General features: G+C 38.9%; 1 protein-coding gene across 9 annotated transcripts in view; it reads right to left on the bottom strand.

Annotated features, from left to right (window-relative positions):
• Positions 1-21,965, bottom strand: part of SLC9B2 (solute carrier family 9 member B2) — a 64,321-nt gene that overhangs the window by 32,869 nt on the left and 9,487 nt on the right. For 3 of the 9 annotated variants that reach the window (XM_055587841.1, XM_055587840.1, XM_055587842.1), the window contains 5 exons: positions 13,783-13,917; positions 12,951-13,128; positions 8,257-8,427; positions 1,208-1,350; positions 234-361 (listed from right to left, as the gene is read on the bottom strand). In XM_055587841.1, coding sequence (XP_055443816.1) covers positions 234-361; positions 1,208-1,350; positions 8,257-8,427; positions 12,951-13,128; positions 13,783-13,872 — 710 coding nt within the window. In that variant the 5' untranslated portion in view covers positions 13,873-13,917. The other 6 variants (XM_055587844.1, XM_055587845.1, XM_055587846.1 and 3 more) reach the window with 6 other exon arrangements.

The following is a 21,965-nucleotide window of genomic DNA, read 5'->3' on the forward strand; positions in this document are numbered from 1 at the left end:
AGTAAACTCTGGGAGTTGGTGATGGACAGGGAGGCCTGGTGAGCTGCAGTCTATGGGGTCACAAAGAATCAGACACGACTGACTGAACTGAACTGAACTGAAGAACATCAGAGATGTATTTTCTGATGTCCTCAAGAAAATGCTATTATGTGTTCTCCTGTAAGGAATCAGTGAAAGCACTAAAATGTCTGTGCATATTTTCATACAACAACAACAACAAAATCATGAATTACCCCAGCATGAATCCCCATTGCCATGGTAAACCCATGAGGAAGTAGGCCAGGACAGCAGATGTACACGCCTCTGTGAGACAAGGACCCAAGGATAACCTTACACAAACACCCTTCAACTTCTTCAGGGCCTGAAATATAAACACAGACATATTAAAATAATTCTCTAAAGACCTGCAGAGATTATGACCTTAATTGCTTTTGCAATTAATGTGTACTCAGATCATCACACATTTTCTGGGAATGTTCTGCTTAGAACATCCTGTGTTCTAAGTGTTTAGAGAAAGCTTATCTATTCCTCATAGCAGCCACCCTACGATACAGGTAATATCATTATGCCCATTTTGTAGATGTCCTCATGCAAAAAGGCATACATTAAAGTGCTTGGCTTCAGATCATGACATCAGTGAGCTGTGGATCTAGGTTTGCACCCAAGCAGGCCGCTTCCAGTGTCTATGTTCATAATCCACACACTAGCTGATTTAATCCTCTCAGGTTTAGCTTTATTTATAATCTGTGGTCCCCAAATGAGGCTTGGGTGAAAACCTTTATCCCCCAAAATATTCATTCCCACAATCAAAACATACATGTAAAAAGCATTAATAAAACCCATACTTGAGACTCATTCTATATACAAGGCAGTTTCTTGAGCCAGTACTCAGCCCTAAAAACTTGTATGAGGCTTTGCCCACCAAAAATGACATCTCCTCTCTCTCAAGCATCATCTATAACTACAACCAATATCTGTCAGAGAAGTGGAGGATCTTTATTCTTGGTGTTGTCGCCACATAGTAACTCCACTTTTCTCCAAGCAAGAATAGGCAACATCTTCTGAAGCAGTCCTGCATGGATTCTCCTCTTGTCCTGAGAATGTCATGCAGCATCCACCCCCATTCCCAGAGCTCAGTGATTCAAAATACTGGCAGTAGTGAAGGAGCAAAATTCCTAGTCAATAATTAGAAATCTGTACTTCGTACATTTGAATCAAGCCCAAGGCCAGCGCGGACCAGTATGACAGACAGGGCTATGCTTCTCAAAGCAGAAGACCACTTGTGCTTGATCTGTATGTTATCACTGATGACAGGGATATTTCTGATGAGAAAGCCAGCAAGCAGCATGCCTAGAATGGAGAGGTCAACAATTCTTTAGTTTTCAAATAAAGGCAGTAAGTTTTGGCATTTTAGCTATGAAAGAGACAACCCCATAATCCTAGGTAGGTAATATCAATACTTTCTTTTTTGCTTATTCGTTAGGTGAAATTAGGTTAAACTTTTAACTAAAAAAATGAAAATAATATCAATTAGAGGAGCTAATGTAAGGTTTTAATGTGCAGATTAAAACAACAGATTAGAATAATTAATAATTCCTAATCTGAACCTGAAAGGGAGAAACAGGATGCAGTATTTGGAAAATGTGATCAAATTCTAAATGTAAAAAATTTTTAATACAACATCCAGTTTAGTCATCTCTGTGTAAAGAGCAAATAGCTTCTGAAATTATTGGCTATGTCAGGTTACCAGAAATATCAATAAATACCTACATGGATTCTATTTTACCTTCGCATAATTTAATTAAAAACACATAGCCTGCTCTGCAAAGGCGTAGAGTGAGTTTTGATGAAATGTGACCTGCTCTGTCATGTCAGGTGGTAACTCTTTTTTCCCTTAGCCATTCAACATTCACCAAATGCCTTCAGTGTTTCAGATACTATAATAGGCGTTAGAGATATAATAATGAACAAAAACTGGGTACCACACCTCCACAAGCTTTCAGCCTCTAGGGCAGCAAGACAAATTGACAAAGTGAATTTTGCAGAAGCAGGAGGAGGCGCTGTATGAGCTGAGACGGAAGGGGTGAGTCAGAAGGGCCCCAGGGAGAGGGAAAGGGGTCAAGAGACTGAGGATGTGAAAAGTCTCTGAAAGAGAAAGCAGTTTCTTCCAAGGTGTGAAAACGAAGTGTGACATTTAGGGAAGGGCAGGTAGCTGAGTGTGCCTGAGTAGTTTGTGAGGGAATCCTGCCCTCAGTGACACCACCACCTGTCGTACAAAGGGAGATACTTCTCCAGCAGATACTGTGAGGCCTCTAGCCTCTGTTCTCCAGCACTGTCCTCTTCTCACCGTGCGCTTATAAGCACCACCCGTTAAATGACTGGACACATTTATGAGTGTTGGGATGTTTTGAATATAAGCCATGAGAACAGAAAAGAATCACCAGTGTACTTTTTTGAGACTTGCTCCTGACGCAGATAGGTAAAGAAGCACCCCTCCCAGGCATATTTCATTACTGACGTTTCATCTGGAAGAAGGTCTCTCAGTTCTGAATTCTGCAGTCACGGTCTTTCTAGAATTTGTGAAAGTAATAACTGGCCCACAATAACTTTTTAAAAGAATAATCATAAGAATAATACATGCCTATGGTAAAATTAAAAATTATTGACAAGGATAAAGTGACAAGTATATGCCCTACCTCAATTGCAACTTTTGATCTTCATTCCTCAAAGGTTTGTTTCCACTGTTAAGGATTTTCTGTCCACTTTCAGAAAGTTTCAATACCTATTTAAGCGTGCCTCTGTGTGTGTGTGTGTGTGTGTGTGTGTGTGTGTCTGTGTGTGCTGGACACAAATAAAAGCACATTTATATACCACTGTATAATTTTTTCCTCATTTAACAATATATCCTGGACATATTCCTACTGAGGTGTGCACATACATACACACACACATGCGTGTGCACGTGCATATGTTTATGTGTATGTGTGTGTGTGTGTGTATTTGCCTTATTTTTTAATAGTTGCAAAAGAATCTCATTGGAAGTACCAAAATTTGGGGACCAATTAATGAACTTAAAAGATTTTTCATTACAAACATTGCTGAAATGAGCACAGTTCACACATCAAGTGTTTATTAAGGGCCAAACCTTTATGATACCCTGATAATACAAATATGAGCTAGACCAACATGGTCTTTGTCCACATGGAGCTTACATATTTGTAGGTTTGTATAAGTATATCCACAGGATAATTTCTAGCAGTGGAAATATTAAGCCCTAAGGTACAGGCATATTTCATATTTATGGATACTGATGAATTATCAAGTCCAAAATATTGCACTAACCATATATTTTATTAGTACGTCAATCGTTCCTTACTGAAACTTAAAATGTGGATCTAAACCAGCCCTAAATTATGATAGCATGTAACCACCTGAAATGAAAAAGAATAATAATCTAATATGTTACAAGGCTTTCTTGGAATTTTAAGGTTGAAGGGAGCATTTTTTGTTCCCCAAATGAAAGTGAAAATTTCCCCGGGACTCAGTTTCCTTTGCCAGTGGTCTGGGTTGCTGGGGCCACCTGACAGCAACTTGGCTGGTGTCCTCTTCTTGCCTTTAAGCCCACGTGGGCCTCTCTCTTGGTTGTGGAAGACAGAAGACCTCCTTTGATGGAAGACTGTTGTTCTTTTTTTTCTTAATTTGTATTATGGAAATTTTTTCAATAATAATTTGCTTCAAAAAATCTTGGAAGTAGATGAAATAAGATTGGCCATGAATTGATAACTCTTGCATATCTAAAAATATTTCCATTTAAGAATAAAAAAGAATAATACTCCTCTATTAAGACAGGTGTTCTTTCCTCCATAATCAACGGAGAGGCCCAAGTGGGCTTACAGGCAAGAAGAAGAACATTCAAATGAAAATCATCAGCACAGACCACTGGCAAAGGAAAATGGTCCAGGGAAATTGCCTTAACGTTCATTTTGGGAACAAAACATGTACCTTCATCCCCCATTGCCAGCCATTATTTCTTCTTTAAGTCTTTAAAAAAATATTTATTTATGTATTTATTTTGGTTGTGCTAGGTATTAGTTGCAGCACATGGGATCTTTAGTTACAGCGTGTTGGATCTAGTTCCCTGACCAGGGACTGAACCTGGGCCCCTGAATTGGGAACGTAGGGTCTTAGACACTGGACCACCAGGGAAGTCCCTCTAGCAATTATTTCAATGAGTTTTTGAAACTATAGAACTGGCAATTAGCATACACATTCTGTCATAACAAGCCTTTATGAATTCAGATAATGTTCCAGTTTCAGATCCTGACCCTATTACAATAGTTATTTGAGTGACACTTAGTGGTAAAGAATCCACCTGGGATGCAGAAGATGCAGGAGATGTTGGTTAGATCCCTGGGTTGGGAAGATCCCCTGGGGGAGGAAATGGCAAGCCATTCCAGTATTCTTGCCTGGAGAAACCCCACTGACAGAGGAGCCTTGCAGATAACAGTTTATAGGATGGCAAAGAGTTGGACATGACTGAAGCGACTGAGCACACACTACTACAATAAGAACTGGTAAACTTTTTTCTGTTACAAGTATTAACACTGCAAAAAGGGACGGTAAGATACATCAGATATGTGACCTTCGAGAATAGTTTCAGTTACCCCAGGAGATTTCACGTGATCTTAAAGCCCAGGGATGTACCACTTGGCTACATGGTATATTTTGTTGTAATAACAGGCATAGAATGGGGAAGAAAAGATGAAGTATAAAGCACTTTTTCATGGATTCTGGAACAGCAGTCTCAACTTAGGTTGCATATTAGAATCACTTGGGGAGCTTTTAAAAATTCTGATGCCCAGGGCATATAGTGCATCAATTAATTCAGAATCTTTGGGCACCAGCTTTTAAAAAGCTTTCTGAAATGATTCCTATGTGATTGAAAACTTATGATTATTAGACTATTTGAAAAACCTAAGATAACTTATTGGGCTTCCCTGGTGGGGAAGCAGGAGACCTAGGTTTGATCCCTGGATCGGGAAGATCCCCTGCAGGAGGAAACGGCAACTCACTCCAAAATTTTTGCCTGGCGAATTCCATGGACAGAGGAGCCTGGCTGGCTATAGTCCACAGGGTCACAAAAGAGTCGGACACGACTGAAGTGACTAACTCTGTCTCTAAACAACTTATTAGAAATGCAAAATCTCAGGTCCCATCCTCAGATCTACTTAATTAGAAGCTGCATTGTAACAAGGTCCCAAGGTCATTTTTCCATGATAAAGTTTGAGAAACACTGATTTAGATATATTAGCAGCAAACACTTTCTGCCAAGGGGCAGATCAGACAAGAGACATCTTAGATTTTGTGGGCCACAGGGTCTCTCACTTCTCAACTCTGCACTGCGGTGTGAATACAGCCAGACAATACGTAGAGGAATGAGCATGGGTACATTCCAATAATGTCTTATTTACAAAAGAGATGGATGGCCAACCTTTTATCATAGCACACAGGCATATCTAGGGCTTCTCTCATAGCTCAGTTGGTAAAGAATCCGCCTGTAATGCAGGAGACACCAGTTTGAAACTGGGTCAGGAAGATCCCCTGGAGAAGGGATAAGCTACCTACTCCAGTTTTCTTGGACTTCCCTTGTGGCTAAGCTGGCAAAGAATCCACCTGCAATGTAGGAGATCTGGGTTCAATCCCTGGGTTGGGAAGATCCCCTGGAGAAGGGAAAGGCTACCCACTCCAGTATTCTGGCCTGGAGAATTCCACGGAAGGTCACAAAGAGTCGGACACGACTGAGCGACTTCCACTTTCACTTCACAGGCATATCTAGAAACAATTCATTTTAACAACAATGCCATTAATAAACTTCAGAGAATAAAAAGCACTCATGATAAGTAATATGAATTAAGCAAAAAAAGAAAAAAAAAAACCCAAACACAAAATCCCTGTGCTGCTAAGTCACTTCAGTCGTGTCCGACTCTGTGCGACCCCATAGACGGCAGCCCACCAGGCTCCCCCGTCCCTGGGATTCTTCAGGCAGGAACACTGGAGTGGGTTGCCATTTCCTTATCCAATGCATGAAAGTGAAAAGTGAAAGTGAAGTCGCTCAGTCGTGTCAGACTCTTTGCTTGTAGCCCTGCTTGTTGCAACTAGAGAAAAGCCTGCGCAGCGATGAAGGCCCAGCACAGCCAAAAATAAAATAAGTGATAGATAATTTTCCTAAAGATGTAAATAACTCTAGTTCTTTTCATATTTAGCTTCAACTGCTGACCACAGAGGAGCTTCCCAGGTGGCACTAGTGGTAAAGAATCTGCCTGCAATGCAGGAGATGCAAGAGATATGGGTTTGATCCCTGGGTCAGGAAGATCCCCTGGAGGAGGAAATGGTAACCCACTCCAGTATTCTTGCCTGGGAAACCCCATGGACAGAGGAGCCTGGTGGGCTACAGTCCATGGGGTCACAAAGTGTCAGACATGACTGAAGTGCTGCTGCTGACTACAAACTCAAAAGCAAATATATTCATTGTCCTCGCTAACATAAAAGAACAGAAAACAATTTGACTCAGGAAATGTGTGCAAATATATCTGTATGTGTAAAAGGTATGCAATTTTTAAACAAAAGTGATTTTATGTATCTGTTAGAAAAGGACACAGAATCTCTTTTGTGATAGGTGACCCCATAGACGGCAGCCCACCAGGCTCCCCCGTCCCTGGGATTCTCCAGGCAAGAACACTGGAGTGGGTTGCCATTTCCTTCTCCAACACATGAGAGTGAAAAGTGAAAGTGAAGTCGCTCAGTCATGTCCGACTCTTTGCAACCCCATGGACTGCAGCCTACCAGACTCCCCCATCCATGGGATTTTCCAGGCAAGAGTACTGGAGTGGGGTGCCATAATAATATGCTGGTAAATGCTTAATAATTAGATCTCCAAAGAAGTGTATTTATATGTATATATTTACATATTTGTTATAACTTTTACTGATATAAAGGATGTACAGAATATAGTTTATAAATATACAACAGTTATCACTGTGTCTGACTCTTTGTGACCCCATGGACTGTAGCCCACCAGGCTCCTCTGTCCATGGGATTCTCCAGGCAAGAATACTGGAGTGGGTTTTTGTGCTGTCCTCCAGGGGATCTTCCCAACTCAGGAATTGAACCTAGGTCTCTTTCACTTCACCCACTCCAGTATTCTTGCCTGGAGGATCCCAGGGACAGAGGAGCCTAGTGGGCTGCCCTCTATGGGGTCGCACAGAGTCGGACACGACTGAGGCGACTTACCAGCAGCAGCAGCAGCAGCTCTTGCACTTCAGGCAGATTCTTTACCAATTGAGCTATCCGGGAAGCCCTAAATTCTGTGTAGCCAATTGATTTTCACAGAATGCTCTCATTATTTTTCCTTGTTGAACTCCATATTCATAACCAACTATGGTTGCAGTTCAACCGTGAATTGACAAAATCACATTACACATAAACGCTTGACTACTATCTGGTTTAGCAAAGAAGTCACTTATATCACTTATGAGTGAGTACAGTGACATCAGGAATATCGGTTGATCGTTTTGTTTATGTTAATGAATAAGATGAAAATGAAACAATGAAAATGCATGTTGGAACATCACTCATTTATCAATGATGTGAATGTTAATAACATATTAAGTCCTAATTTCTAGCACTTACTGATTTCTGTTGTACAGATACTTCCACCATGGTTGATGTTAAGCTACCAACACAGTGTCAAAGAATGTGGATTTAGGAAGACAGTGAGAGGCACACCATAATATATTATTTCCATAATCTCAAGAGCATACATAAGAGGAATATTTAGTAAAATAATTAGGAAATGCTCTGTTTTGAGTATGTATTGCTCTTGTTTTTATTGTAAGCTATTTCATTTAAATTACATATAACTTAATTTTTAAAAATTGCTGTTTAGGTAATTCCCTGGCGGTCCGGTGGTTAAGGCCTCAGTGCTTTCACTTCTGGGATCTGGGTTCAATCCCTGGTTGGAAAATTAAGATCCCACAAATGGCATGGCCAAAAAATACACAAATAAGTCAATAAAAATCTATTTAAAAATCTTCTTAACAACCTGCTCACTGATCTTAAAATGTAACAACTGGCTTTTGTTTTGGCTCTAGTACAGCAAATACAAAAATATTTTATATTTATCTCCCAAAGCTTTCCAAGCTACTGTTTTTAAAATATGATTTACTCTGAAGAAAACAGGAAGTGTTTAGCACTTACCCAGAAGAGGAGGCAGTGGAGGTAACGTAGGTAACTTAATGAGTCCGAAAAGTTTACCTCCAATGACGGCACAATAGAATAGCATTATAATTCCAAACAAGTTTCCTCCAGGAAGACATTCACTGCCGGTAATTGACCAAACCACAGCCCATAGAAGAACCACCATGGTAACTGAAATAAACCAGGAAAACTAGTTTCTACCAATGAGTTGTCATCTGCAGGTTTTAATATAATCCAATCATAAGAAAATGAATACATAATACAAATATTTATAATCACATGTAAGTTTTAAAAAACATCAGTAAAATAAACAATTGGGCAATTATCAACTGTCTTAAAAAATAGGATATTACCAGTGACTCTGAATCTACCTATGCACCCCTCTTAATCCTATCACCCACTTCTTTTCACACTGTCAGACAAAACTACTATTTTGGATTTTTTACAATTCCCTTATTTTTTCTTGTAATTTTACCATCAATATTCACTAGTTAATAAAAAAAGAGAAACAGTCGCTATCTTTATCCTCTTCACGGAACATGAGAACACCTGAACAATCATACTCCAGTATTTTAGTATTCAAGTTCTGCTTTGAATTAAATTTTATTGTTTAATTATTGCTTCTTTTCTATAGTCAATGTCTGTTTAGAATTACCCACATACTTACCTTTTTTTGATCATCATTCATTATGACATCTCAAACCTTTCATCTGGACAATTATTTTGCTGCCTGAAGTATTTCCTTTTGGAGAGGTATGTCTATTAGAATGTGAGATATGTTTCCCTGTTTGATAACCCTGTGTTCTACAAAATTGAACTTTGAAAACAGAAAGGCTCACAGGAAAAAGAATAGGGCAGACCACTCGCAACTCAAAACTTGTGACCAAAGCACTAACGAAAACAACAATCCTAATAAAAGTACCAGCACAGTTATATCTCCACTAATATTTGTATCTCCCATAATCAACCTCTTCATTGCAGACTTAGACCCTGGAACCAGGGAATTTCTGGGCTGTTCAGAGGTTAGGCCTTGGCATTTTCACTGCAGTGTCCTGGGTTTGATCCCTAGCTGGTAAACTAAAATTCCACATGCTGTGTGGCTTGGCCAAAAAAAAAAAACAAAAAAAAAACAAAAAAACCCAACAACTGAAACGCTGGAATCACACTTGGTATTTGAAGATGTAGAATCTTGAAAGCATTTCCTCTAGATAGAGAGCAGTTTCACCAAAATCTGACCCAGACTGTAGTCTTTTCCATTAATCAAATGGTTTGTTGTTAATTTTTTTTTTAACTGGGGTAAGTGTTAGCAAATTCTTCATCTACATGTGGTCTCATTAGATACCTTAACATTATGGCAAGTTTAAATGTTTGAGTTCCTAAGAGAACAACTAACTGCCTGAAAAGAAGGAATTTGCACAGGATGTTCAGCTTTTCAAAATGTTTTATCTTTAAAGTTAATAAAGCTTTATAATTGTAATACCTAATTTTTTACTTCGTACTTAATCTGTTATTGCTCAATCATGTTAAATATTAATATGCCAGGAAAAATTATATACAAAAATGCAAACTCCATATTACAGGAACACAATTACCTATTTGCCATTGCATATAAACTAATTCAGAGATCAAACTGCCAACATCCATTGGATCACTGAGAAAGCAACAGACTTCCAGAAAAACATCTACTTCTGCTTTATTGACTACACCAAACCCTTTGACTGTGTGGATCACAACAAACTCTGGAAAATTGTTAAAGATATGGGAATACCAGACCACCTGATCTGCCTCCTGAGATGTGTATGCAGGTCAAGAAGCAACAGTTAGAACTGTACATGGAACAACAGACTGGTTCCAAATCAGGAGAGGAGTATGTCAAGGCTGTATATTGTCACCCTACTTATTTAACTTATATGCAGAGTACATCATGAGAAATGCTGGACTGGATGAAGCACAAGCTGGAATCAAGATTGCCAGGAGAAATATCAATAATCTCGAGATATGCAGATGATACCACCCTTATGTCAGAAAGTGAAGAAGAACTAAACAGTCTCTTGATGAGAGTGAAAGTGAAAGTGGAGAGTGAAAAAGTTGGTTTAAAGCTCAACATTCAGAAAATGAAGATCATGGCATCTGGTCCCATCACTTCATGGCAAATAGATGGGGAAACAGTGGAAACAGTGTCAGACTTTATTTTTCTGGGCTCCAAAATCACTGCAGATGGTGACTGCAGCCATGAAATTAAAAGACGCTTACTCCTTGGAAGGAAAGTTGTGACCAATCTATATAGCATATTGAAAAGCAAAGACATTACTTTGCCAAGAAAGGTCCATCTAGTCAAGGCTATGGTTTTTCCAGTGGTCATGTATGGATGTGAGAGTTGGACTCTAAAAAAAGCTGAGTGCTAAAGAATCGATGCTTTTGAACTGTGGTGTTGGAGAAGACTCTTGAGAGTCCCTTGGACTGCAAGGAGATCCAATCAGTCCATCCTAAGGGAGATCAGGCCTGGGTGTTCTTTGGAAGGAATGACGTTAAAGCTGAAACTCCAGTACTTTGGCCACCTCATGAGAAGAGTTGACTCATTGGAAAAGACTCTGATGCTGGGAGGGATTGGGGGCAGGAGGAGAAGGGGACGACAGAGGATGAGATGGCTGGATGGCATCACCGACTCGATGGACGTGAGTCTGAGTGAACTCTGGGAGTTGGTGATGGACAGGGAGGCCTGGCGTGCTGCGATTCATGGGGTCGCAAAGAGTAGGACATGACTGAGCGACTGAACTGAACTGAACTGAAATTTTATTTTATCATAGCAAAAACCCAGTTTTATACTAAGTTCAGAAAGGTAGAATTAAGAATTTTTTACTTTAATACTACTTTTTTTTTAAAAACCTATAATTTTCCTTTTCCTTTCTCATATTCATAACAAAGTTCTAAATACATAGTAAAGGTACATTCATAAGGTTTCTCTGAATCATGTTTCATTCAATTAATAATTTACTATCTATAATTTTGAAAAATAGTATTTTCCCAGGTAAGATTTACTCCTTTAAGAAGAATACTTTGTGTACTGAATACTTTGTGTATAGGGGGACAAAAGCAGTCTTGTCAGCCATGGAAGCAGAAGCACAAGAATACACGTGAGAGTTGTTTATAAATCATGAGTCCCCATTTCTCAAGCAGCTTTATAGATGATGATTACAGAAATTAAAAAAATTAGTCTCCAAGGGAATTCCCAGGAGATCCAGTGGTAAGGACTTGGCGTTTTCACTGCTGTGGCCCGGGTTCAATCCCTGGTCAGGGAACTAAGATCCCTGCAAACCATGCAGCTGAAAAAACAAAACAACCACAAAAACAAACAACGATGCCCTCCAAACCCTTCATCTTAAAAAAACAAAATCGTCTCCAAATCACATCATTCATGTACACCCTGCCCTTAGTGCAATCCATGTTTTTTGTACTTTATCTTTGGGACTTGTTGGAGACTTAAATAGTTTAACTAGAAGGGTGCCATTACTTAAACAGAGAAAGTTAAAAAAAATAACAAAAAGGACAGAAAGATTATTACATTATCTATTGCTTTCTCAATTTGTGTATATTTTGGAACCTAGTTTTCTCTACAAGTTTTAGATAAACTTTGAGGTTTTTTTCCTTAAGGTAGTTTAAAAACTTACCTAATTTCATTGAAAACATACTGGAGCCTGAAGTATCATATAACATATTATGCTTGGCTTCCACTATCCTAGTTGAGAATGATAAAAATGTTTTTCAGAGCTCATAAATGAAGTATAACTATAAAGAAGTGAGTCTGATTTTTCAGTAAACATACTTTGAGATCAACATATTTATTGGGGGAGGCCACATATTTACTCTAATGACACTGTCATTATTCAATGAAGTTTTTGAACCTGTCTTTAAATTTGTGTTTATAGACAAGTTTCAATTCCCTTCTCCTTTTTCCTACCATATTACACACCCTCCAATATACATATAATATACATACACACGCACACATTCTATTTGAACAAAAGCAGCATTACTGAATCTGGACATCCATTTATTTACCAAATTGATACAATAATGTTGAGATGCCTCCAAAAACCACATCCATTCCTAAAGGAAAAATAGATCCCAACCCTAACAACATTCAAAATAGTGCTGAGATAATCCCTATCCCCCCAAAGTTTAAGAGCAGCAATAAGCTGAATTGGAAACTAGGATCTTTCCTTTAAAAAAAGGATGAATTCATTTGGAAGTAAAAACTGAGCTGTTTGCTCAAACACTGCTGGCATTACTTAACAGTAATGAGAACTAACACTTACGCAGTGCTTTTCTGCTTGTCAGTGATTTCTCAATCATTTTTCCAATTGGAAGCCTTACATAACCCTGTGAAACTCCTCAGATACAGAAAAGGTAGATGCGTTTGATCTCTGATCTCTCCCTCTTCCTACTAGCTTTAACAGCGGTGACGGCGTGCTCTGGAAAGCCCTGTGTTGAAGGCGGCGGAGCCTGTCAGCCTGGCACCCTGAAGGACTATGGAGCAGAGTTACCTACAATTATAAATCGTTCACCGTGTAGTTTTTATGTGAGAGAGAAGTAACGTCTTTTTGTCCTTTAAGCCATATTATTTTGGAATCGATCATTATAACAACTTTATCTTTTACCCTCTTGTTCTGAATTCATCCTTACCATGTACATACCATTTGTTATTACTCTAGCCAGTAAACCACGTGGAGGGCAAGCACGTGTTTGTCTTCGTCTTTGCAAATGATTTGGTTCAGCTGGTGTCCCTTGCATTTTTTCATTGTTATTCAGTAAGTTACTTCCTTCCGTTGGTTCATTTCCATCTATACCTCTGAGGTTCATACCTGTTTCCTGCTGTGTTTAAAGCAATTAAACAATTCTTACAACCGTGTATTTATTGTACCTTTTTATAGTTACTGAGCTATCACATCACAAATCAAATTTCCGTTGCTAGAATCAAGGCTGACACTTCACAGGAGAAACAAACAGCTTCATTACTAGCCAACTGGTGAATGCTTGGAACAAGAACTATGCAAGGAGTACTTACCTCTGAGTCAATATTTGCAGCATTATTGAGTCACATAAAATTCCATTATGTTTTTCAATACCGGGTTTAAAAATTAGCCTACTTAAAACAACACCTCAAGGCAATAGCTACTAAATATGTCAGAGTGATTCAAAAAGAGATAATCATCTGTGGTGAAAACAAATTCACATTCATTCATTTACTTGAATTTTAAGCAATAAAGAAAGAGGTGGAAGAAACCAACACCATTCTAGAGGTTAGGCTGGGAACATAAAGTATCTCACAGGCTTTCCATGTAGGGCCAGCTGCTGACTATCTGGGAAAACTGGTAATCACACTTACCAGCAGTTTGGGGATTTAAGAATGGAGAGAATTTTTAACTGAGTGACAGAGAATGAACAGAACACAATTCTGTCAAGGATCTGGAAATATACAGTCCCCACCTTAAGGAAATGGTTGGGATGTTTTACATTTGATCATACCTGTCTTCCTTGGTATGAGGAGGCTGTGTGATTCACCTCTGTGGATGGTTCTGAATCTTTGTGCGCAGCTCTTTTATCTTGATTCCTCATGATTTATAATTAAGAATAAGATGATATAGGGAAGAGGAAGAAGATCTGTTTTGAAAGAGAAAGAGTATAGGTATAGAATAGCAATTTGAGATTTAAATAAATTATTTAAACAGCAATTTGAGCAATTTAAATGAATATACTTATATTTCCCCTTTATGAATGGCTAAAATAGGTTAGACTATTCTTAACTTTCAAATGAATTTTGTTTTTTTGGATTACAATATATTTTCCTAATTCTTACCTTTTTACCTTTCTTGAAAAAGCCCTTGTTCACCATCATATTTTTATATGATTTCTTTCCCAACCTGCTTTCTGAGTTGTACTTCAAATAATCCTAGTAATATTTCTGTTATATTCTCCTCACTAATGGGTCATTTTGAAGCAGAAAAGGGGCAGGTAGCTTTCCAACACTGACACAAGGAAATGAGGCACTGAAGAGAAATCTATGGATTCCATTATATTCAGAGAAACTACAGTCACTAATTCCTGCTTAGCTCTTATTTCAAAATTAAAGCAAACAAAAAAACAAAAAAAAAACAAAACCACAGCACATGATGGAGCAGTCACAATGTTTTAGACACTAATAAGTGCTAGGACTTGCACTGGTCATAACAAACAGCCTCTTCCAACAACACAAGAGAAGACTCTATATATGGACATCACCAGATGGTCAACACCGAAATCAGATTGATTATATTCTTTGCAGCCAAAGATGCAGAAGCTCTAGACAGTCAGCAAAAACAAGACCAGGAGCTGACTGTGGCTCACACCATGAATTCCTTATTGCCAAATTCAGACTTAAATTGAAGAAAGTAGGGAAAACCACTAGACCATTCCGGTATGACCTAAATCAAATCCCTTATGATTATACAGTGGAAGTGAGAAATAGATTTAAGGGCCTAGATCTGATAGATAGAGTGCCTGATGAACTATGGAATGAGGTTGATGACATTGTACAGAAGACAGGGATGAAGACCATCCCCATGGAAAAGAAATACAGAAAAGCAAAATGGCTGTCTGGGGAGGCCTTACAAATAGCTGTGAAAAGAAGAGAAGTGAAAAGCAAAGGAGAAAAGGAAAGATATAAACATCTGAATGCAGAGTTTCAAAGAATAGCAAGAAGAGATAAGAAAACCTTCTTCAGCGATCAATGCAAAGAAATAGAGGAAAACAACAGAATGGGAAAGACTAGGGATCTCTTCAAGAAAATCAGAGATACCAAAGGAACATTTGATGCAAAGATGGGCTCGATAAAGGACAGAAATGGTATGGACCTAACAGAAGCAGAAGATATTAAGAAGAGATGGCAAGAATACACAGAAGAACTGTACAAAAAAGATCTTCACGACCCAGATAATCATGATGGTGTGATCACTGACCTAGAGCCAGACATTCTGGAATGTGAAGTCAAGTGGGCCTTAGAAAGCATCACTATGAACAAAGCTAGTGGAGGTGATGGCATTCCAGTTGAGCTATTCCAAATCCTGAAAGATGATGCTGTGAAGGTGCTGCACTCAATATGCCAGCACATTTGGAAAACTCAGCAGTGGCCACAGGACTGGAAAAGGTCCATTTTCATTTCAATCCCAAATAAAGGCAATGCCAAAGAATGCTCAAACTACCGCACAATTGCACTCATCTCACACTCTAGTAAAGTAATGCTCAAAATTCTCCAAGCCAGGCTTCAGCAATATGTGAACTGTGAACTTCCTGATGTTCAAGTTAGTTTTAGAAAAGGCAGAGGAACCAGAAATCAAATTGCCAACATCTGCTGGATCATGGAAAAAGCAAGAGAGTTCCAGAAAAGCATCTATTTTTGCTTTATTGACTATGCCAAAGCCTTTGACTGTGTGGATCACAATCAACTGTGGAAAATTGTTAAAGATATGGGAATACCAGACCACCTGATCTGCCTCTTGAGAAATTTGTATGCAGATCAGGAAGCAACAGTTAGGACTGGACATGGAACAACAGACTGGTTCCAAATAGGAAAAGGAGTTTGTCAAGGCTGTATATTGTCACCCTGTTTATTTAACTTATATGCAGAGTACATCATGAGAAACGCTGGACTGGAAGAAACACAAGCTGGAATCAAGATTGCTGGGAGAAATGTCAATAACCTCAGATATGCAGATGATACCACCCTTATGGCAGAAAGTGAAGAGGAACTCAAAAGCCTCTTGATGAAAGTGAAAGAGGAGAGTGAAAAAGTTGGCTTAAAGCTCAACATTCAGAAAACAAAGATCATGGCATCCGGTCCCATCATTTCATGGGAAATAGATGGGGAAACAGTGGAAACAGTATCAGACTTTATTTTTGGGGGCTCCAAAATCACTACAGATGGTGACTGCAGCCATGAAATTAAAAGACGCTTACTCCTTGGAAGGAAAGTTATGACCAACCTAGATAGCATATTCAAAAGCAGAGACATTACTTTGCCAGCAAAGGTCCATCTAGTCAAGGCTATGGTTTTTCCAGTGGTCATGTATGGATGTGAGAGTTGGACTGTGAAGAAGGCTGAGCGCCGAAGAATTGATGCTTTTGAACTGTGGTGTTGGAGAAGACTCTTGAGAGTCCCTTGGACTGCAAGGAGATCCAACCAGTCCATTCTGAAGAAGATCAGCCCTGGGATTTCTTTGGAAGGAATGATGCTAGAGCTGAAACTCCAATATTTTGGCCACCTAATGCGAAGAGTTGACTCATTGGAAAAGATTCTGATGCTGGGAGGGATTGGGGGCAGGAGGAGAAGGGGACGACAGAGGATGAGATGGCTGGATGGCATCACCGACTCGATGGACGTGAGTCTGAGTGAACTCCGGGAGTTGGTGATGGACAGGGAGGCCTGGCGTGCTGCGATTCATGGGGTCGAAAAGAGTTGGACAGGACTGAGCGACTGATCTGATCTGATCTGAAGTGCTAGGATAGTCTCTTGATAGTCACTTGGATCATGCAAATATTACCAAAGCACATCCTTTATTCTGTACAGACTTACAATACACCCCCCCTCCCCAAATCACTTATATGAAGTAACTAAAAAAACTGATAGGCCAGACCTGTAATTGGTTTCAGAAACACTCACTTCAATCTCTTCTCCCTTGGCCTCCCGTGCTATATAGGCTGAAAAGCCAAATATTCCAATTCCTATCGACTTCTGCAGCTAGAGGTGCCCATGTGTCATACTTCCATGTAATGAGATATAAGTGGGAGTCCCTGGGGAGGAGTTTCATTCCCAAACAATATGAAAAGGCCTTTCGAGGACGATATTGTTTACTCTTTGCCCTCTCATATTTCTTTCTCCTTCTCAGAATGTCGATATACTACTTGGAGGGCCAACAGCCATCTTTCAACCATGAGAACAGAAATTCCTATACCCAGGATAGAAGACAAATGAGGAGGAGCCGGTTCCTTGATGACATCATGAGTTGTTGCATCAGTCTTGGACTGCCAAGCTTTGGAGTAATTGTACCACTATCAGTCAAGTTTTCTTTTTTCTATTAACAAAACTTATTCCTAATGCAACAAATATGATGAGTATTATAACAGAGGTACAAACTATAAGTTTTGACAGAACCAAAGAGAAAATTATGTGAGAGAAGAGAAAATCTAAGTCAATACACATGAAAGTGTCTAATATGTGGTCAACATTCATGACCAAGGATTAATCAGGACACCTGCCTCAAGGATTCATTCTCTGTTTAACAAAATGCAAGATGTTTGCATTTAAAATTTCAAAGAAAATTATATTCTTTCCACCATCACAACCATCACCACCATTTTTCTTCCTCACAAAACACAATGTTGGTCACAGTGGCATCTCAAAAAGCTTCAGTCTCATTTTTTATTATATATTATATAGTGCTTCCCTGATGGCTCAGTGGTAAAGAATCTGCCTGCAATGCAGGAGACGAGGATTCAATCCCTGAGTCAGGAAGATCCCCTGGAGGAGGAAATGGCAACCCATTCCAGTATTCTTGCCAGGAGAATCCCATGGACAGAGGAGCCTGGCGGGCTACAGTCCATGGGGTTCCAAAAGGGCAGGACATGACTTAGAATCTAAATAACAACATAAACTATATATAACAAATTGTGCTGCTAAATCGCTTCAGTCATGTCCGACTCTTAGCGACCCCATGGACTGCAGCCTACCAGGCTCCTCCATCCATAGGATTTTCCAGGCAAGAGTGCTGGAGTGGGTTGCCATATTTATATAATAAATACACATATATAAAAGATACATTATATATGTAGATATAGTTTTTAAAATTTAAATACTTTAAAATTTAGATTCATAATGAGAAAGAATGGCATTTTGACAGGAAAATGTGAGTTGAGAGAACCCCTGTTTTAAAGGCACAGAGGCATAAATGCCAGTGGAATGTAAGGGAAAACTCTTGAAGCATGTGGTGGGAAGCTGTGAATAATGGGGAGACGAGGTTGGAGAGTTAGGACACTGTATCCTGAACCAAGGCACTTGGCCTTCACCTTCTGTTGAGAATGAGCCCCTAATATAGTAAGTAATGAGGTCTACTGGCTCTGGATTTGGACAAACCTGGGTCTGAAGTCCAGCTCCCTCATATACCAAATTTCTTAGCCTCTTTGTAAGGACTTCCCTATCCAAAAAATGGAGACAAGAGTACTTCCAACCATGCACATGGTAGGCATTCAACAGTACTGGTTATTATCCACTCATACTCTTCCTTCCTAATTATCATAAATCTCTAAGATTCTTTTTGCTTTTCCTATTAAAGCAGAACGAAGTCTCCCCAATCTTGAAGAACTGACAACATAATCCCATTGACTTTCTTTGATCATGCTTTTAACATCTTTCTTTCAAGGCCAACTTCTTGATTGGGGGTGTAACACTCACTACCGCCATTTCTTCACCTTTCTCATGAGTAGAATTCCATAACAATGCCTGAGCAGTAATATAAATGCTATAAAATGTGGGGATAAATATTTTTTCCATAGGGGATATTTAGAGTTTTGGCCAGCCACACATCTTTCTCCACCATTTTTGGTAAGAGCACACTAATTTTCTCTTGTGGAATCCGCGCCTCCTCTATTCCCTCTCTGTTCGGTTCATGTGAGACTGTTATGCTACCCTTCCCAATCCCCATGCTCCCCTAGTGCTCCAGAAATGGGGACAGGCTTGGCCAATGAGGGAACCTCTTCTCTGGTGACCTTGACAGGTTCAGGCATGAACATGTGACCCATACCTGGCAAATGAGAGTCGGATTTAGAGTGTTTACTGGAGACATTAAGAGCTTTCTTTCTGTTGGGGTTACTAAGCCTAGACTTGCTGATGACAATCCTTGGTACAAAAGCCTTCTAAAGTATGAAGTAACTAGCCACAAGGCAAAGCAGGGTCTTATTATGGAAAGTAAAAAAGAGAAAGCTCTAAATTAACAATCACACTGTTGATGCATCTGGGAGCAGCTGCTTTTCAGTTAGGTGAGCCAATAAATTTCTTACCAGCTGGGTTTCTGAAACTTGCCACCAGTTAAGTTCTCAGTAAAAATTTTCATACCTGAATTGGCCTTGAAGGAGCCCCTGTATACTAACAGGTGATTAGAAAGATGATTTTACATTTTCATGAAAATGAAAAGAAAAAAAATGTATGTGGAAATATTTTGTTTTAAAAGGCATTAAAATATACTGTACAGCTTAGGGGTTTTCTTTAAAGATAATGTTAAAAGAAATAAAAATTTATCATTTAATAAAATAAGTATCCGTTACTCAGAAAATTCTTCACTTTCAGTTTTCACTTTCATGCACTGGAGAAGGAAATGGCAACCCACTCCAGTGTTCTTGCCTGAGAATCCCAGGGACAGCAGAGCCTGGTGGGCTGCCGTCTATGGGGTCGCACAGAGTTGGACACGACTGAAGTGACTTAGCAGCACTCAGAAAATTAAGTGAAATGTTTTCTTTTTTAATGATACTAATTAAATGAAATTGTTAAAGGACCTTAATTTCTTTTTAATTTTATTTATTTATTTGGCTGCTCTGGGTCTTAGCTATGGCACTTGGGATTTTTGATCTTTAGCTGCAGGCATGCAAACTCTTGGTTGTGGCATGTGGATTCTAGTTCCCAGACCAGGGATGGAACCCAGGCCCTCTGCATTGGGAGCGTGGAGCCTTAGCCATTGGATCACCAGGGAAGTCCCCCTAACTATTTTTTTTTTTTTAATTGTGTTCATGGAAGTCTTTAAAAGTCTTTGGGCCCAGTGAAGTTTCAAGAGAGCTATTTAGAATTCATCTGAGATGCTGGGAGTCTGAAATGGAAAAATTTTTAAGTGAGGAAATATGGAGAAACAAGATGGCTTCTCAAGGCTTCCCAAATGGCTCAGTGGTAAAGAATCCACCTGCCAATACAGGAGCCTCAAGAGACATGGGTTTGATCCCCGGGTTGGGAAGATTCCCTGGAGGAGGAAATGGCAAATTAATCCAGTATTCTTGCCTGGAAAATCCCGTGGACAGAGGAGCTTGGCAGGCTACAGTCTATGGGGTCACAAAGAGTCGGACACTACTGAAGTGCCTAAGCATGCACATATGCAGATGGCTTCTAAGTAACTCAAAGTCATTCATAGTTTGATGGAATAAGAAAAGTTGGAAAGGCCTTTGGAAATTACCTTGTCCGATCTCTTTCATATTTAAATAAGAAAATTAAAGCCTAGAGAAGCTAAATAATTTTCGTTAATGAATACAGCTAATATCTACCAAGCTCCACAGAAAAGCGATAAAAATTTGTGAAATGCGATTGTTCTTTAATCTATATCTCTGACTATGTCATTTCTACCAAATCACTGCATTATTCTACTCATATATACCCATAGTTTATTACAACTTTGAAATCACATTTTATAAGTAAATAAAAATATTTCAACGTTCTATCATATTATGTTCAGCTTTACTTTTTTCCAATGTTATAAATGTTACAAACAAATTTTTTACTAATCCATTTAAATTGCACCATTGGTAACAAAATAAATAATATAAGAACTTTTATTTTATTCTCTTGACAAATATTGTTTATATATTTTGAATGATCAGTTAACTGGCAGGTGACAAGTTGCCCTTAAATATGCCTTAAGATTTTAAGAATTAAGGAACTTCCATTTAAAAAATTCAGTTCAAATGAGATGCTTTGAGAGATTTTTGTATATCACAGAATCACAGTGAGAACTAGAAAGGCAAGGTACACTTTAGATAAATACTAAAAGGTCCCACACACAGAAAAACACATTTTTTTTCTGTTTCTCAATTAGGATTTTGCTTTATTCAGACTGATACACAATCTGTAAACCATACTAGAAAAACATACATTTTTCATCAAATGGTAAAATTTTATAAATTTCATAAACTCGGTAAAAAATGTTAATCAACTTTTTCTCAAATACAGATTTCAGTAGAAGAATGAGGCATGCCCTAAGCCCAAGGTCATGACTGTTAAGAGCACTGTGACTGCCCACTTATTTGTAGGTTAGCAGGTGAAAGTATTTTCTAAAAACACATGCAAAGGCTATTGGCTACTCATGTCTCTCTTTAGAAAGTGAAAGTGTTAGCTGCTCAGTCGTGTCCAGTTCTTTGTAATCCCATGCACTGTAGCTCACCAGGCTTCTCGGTCCATGGGATTCTACAGGCATGAATACTGGTGGGGTATCTAGCCCCTTCTCCAGGGGATCTTCCCAACTTCAAACTCCAGGCCTCCTACACTGCAGGCAGATTTGTTACCATCTGAGCCATCAGGGAAGCCCTCTCTTTAGCATTCCCAGTATACAGAATTTCCTCCAGGACTGATGCACATACTCAGAAATTATGTTAGTTTACTTTGAGCTTTATTTTCCAGTAGTAGGCCCATATGCCACCAAAATTACAGAACTGTGGATTTCAAAGGAACAACATCTTTAGTTGTTCCTCCAAACTTGAGAGGAAACTGAAGATTAAGAATAGTAGATCAAGAATATGAACAGCACTGTCTGTTAACAGTAGTTGCCTTTGGGGAAGGAAATGGAATTGTTGGAATTTAATTTTTATTCTGCTTCTTTATTGTATTTTTACAATAAGATTTTAAAATGCAATTTAAAACACATTTC

This window comes from Bubalus kerabau, chromosome 7 (assembly GCF_029407905.1).
Source record: "Bubalus kerabau isolate K-KA32 ecotype Philippines breed swamp buffalo chromosome 7, PCC_UOA_SB_1v2, whole genome shotgun sequence".
Classification (NCBI taxonomy): domain Eukaryota; kingdom Metazoa; phylum Chordata; class Mammalia; order Artiodactyla; family Bovidae; genus Bubalus; species Bubalus kerabau.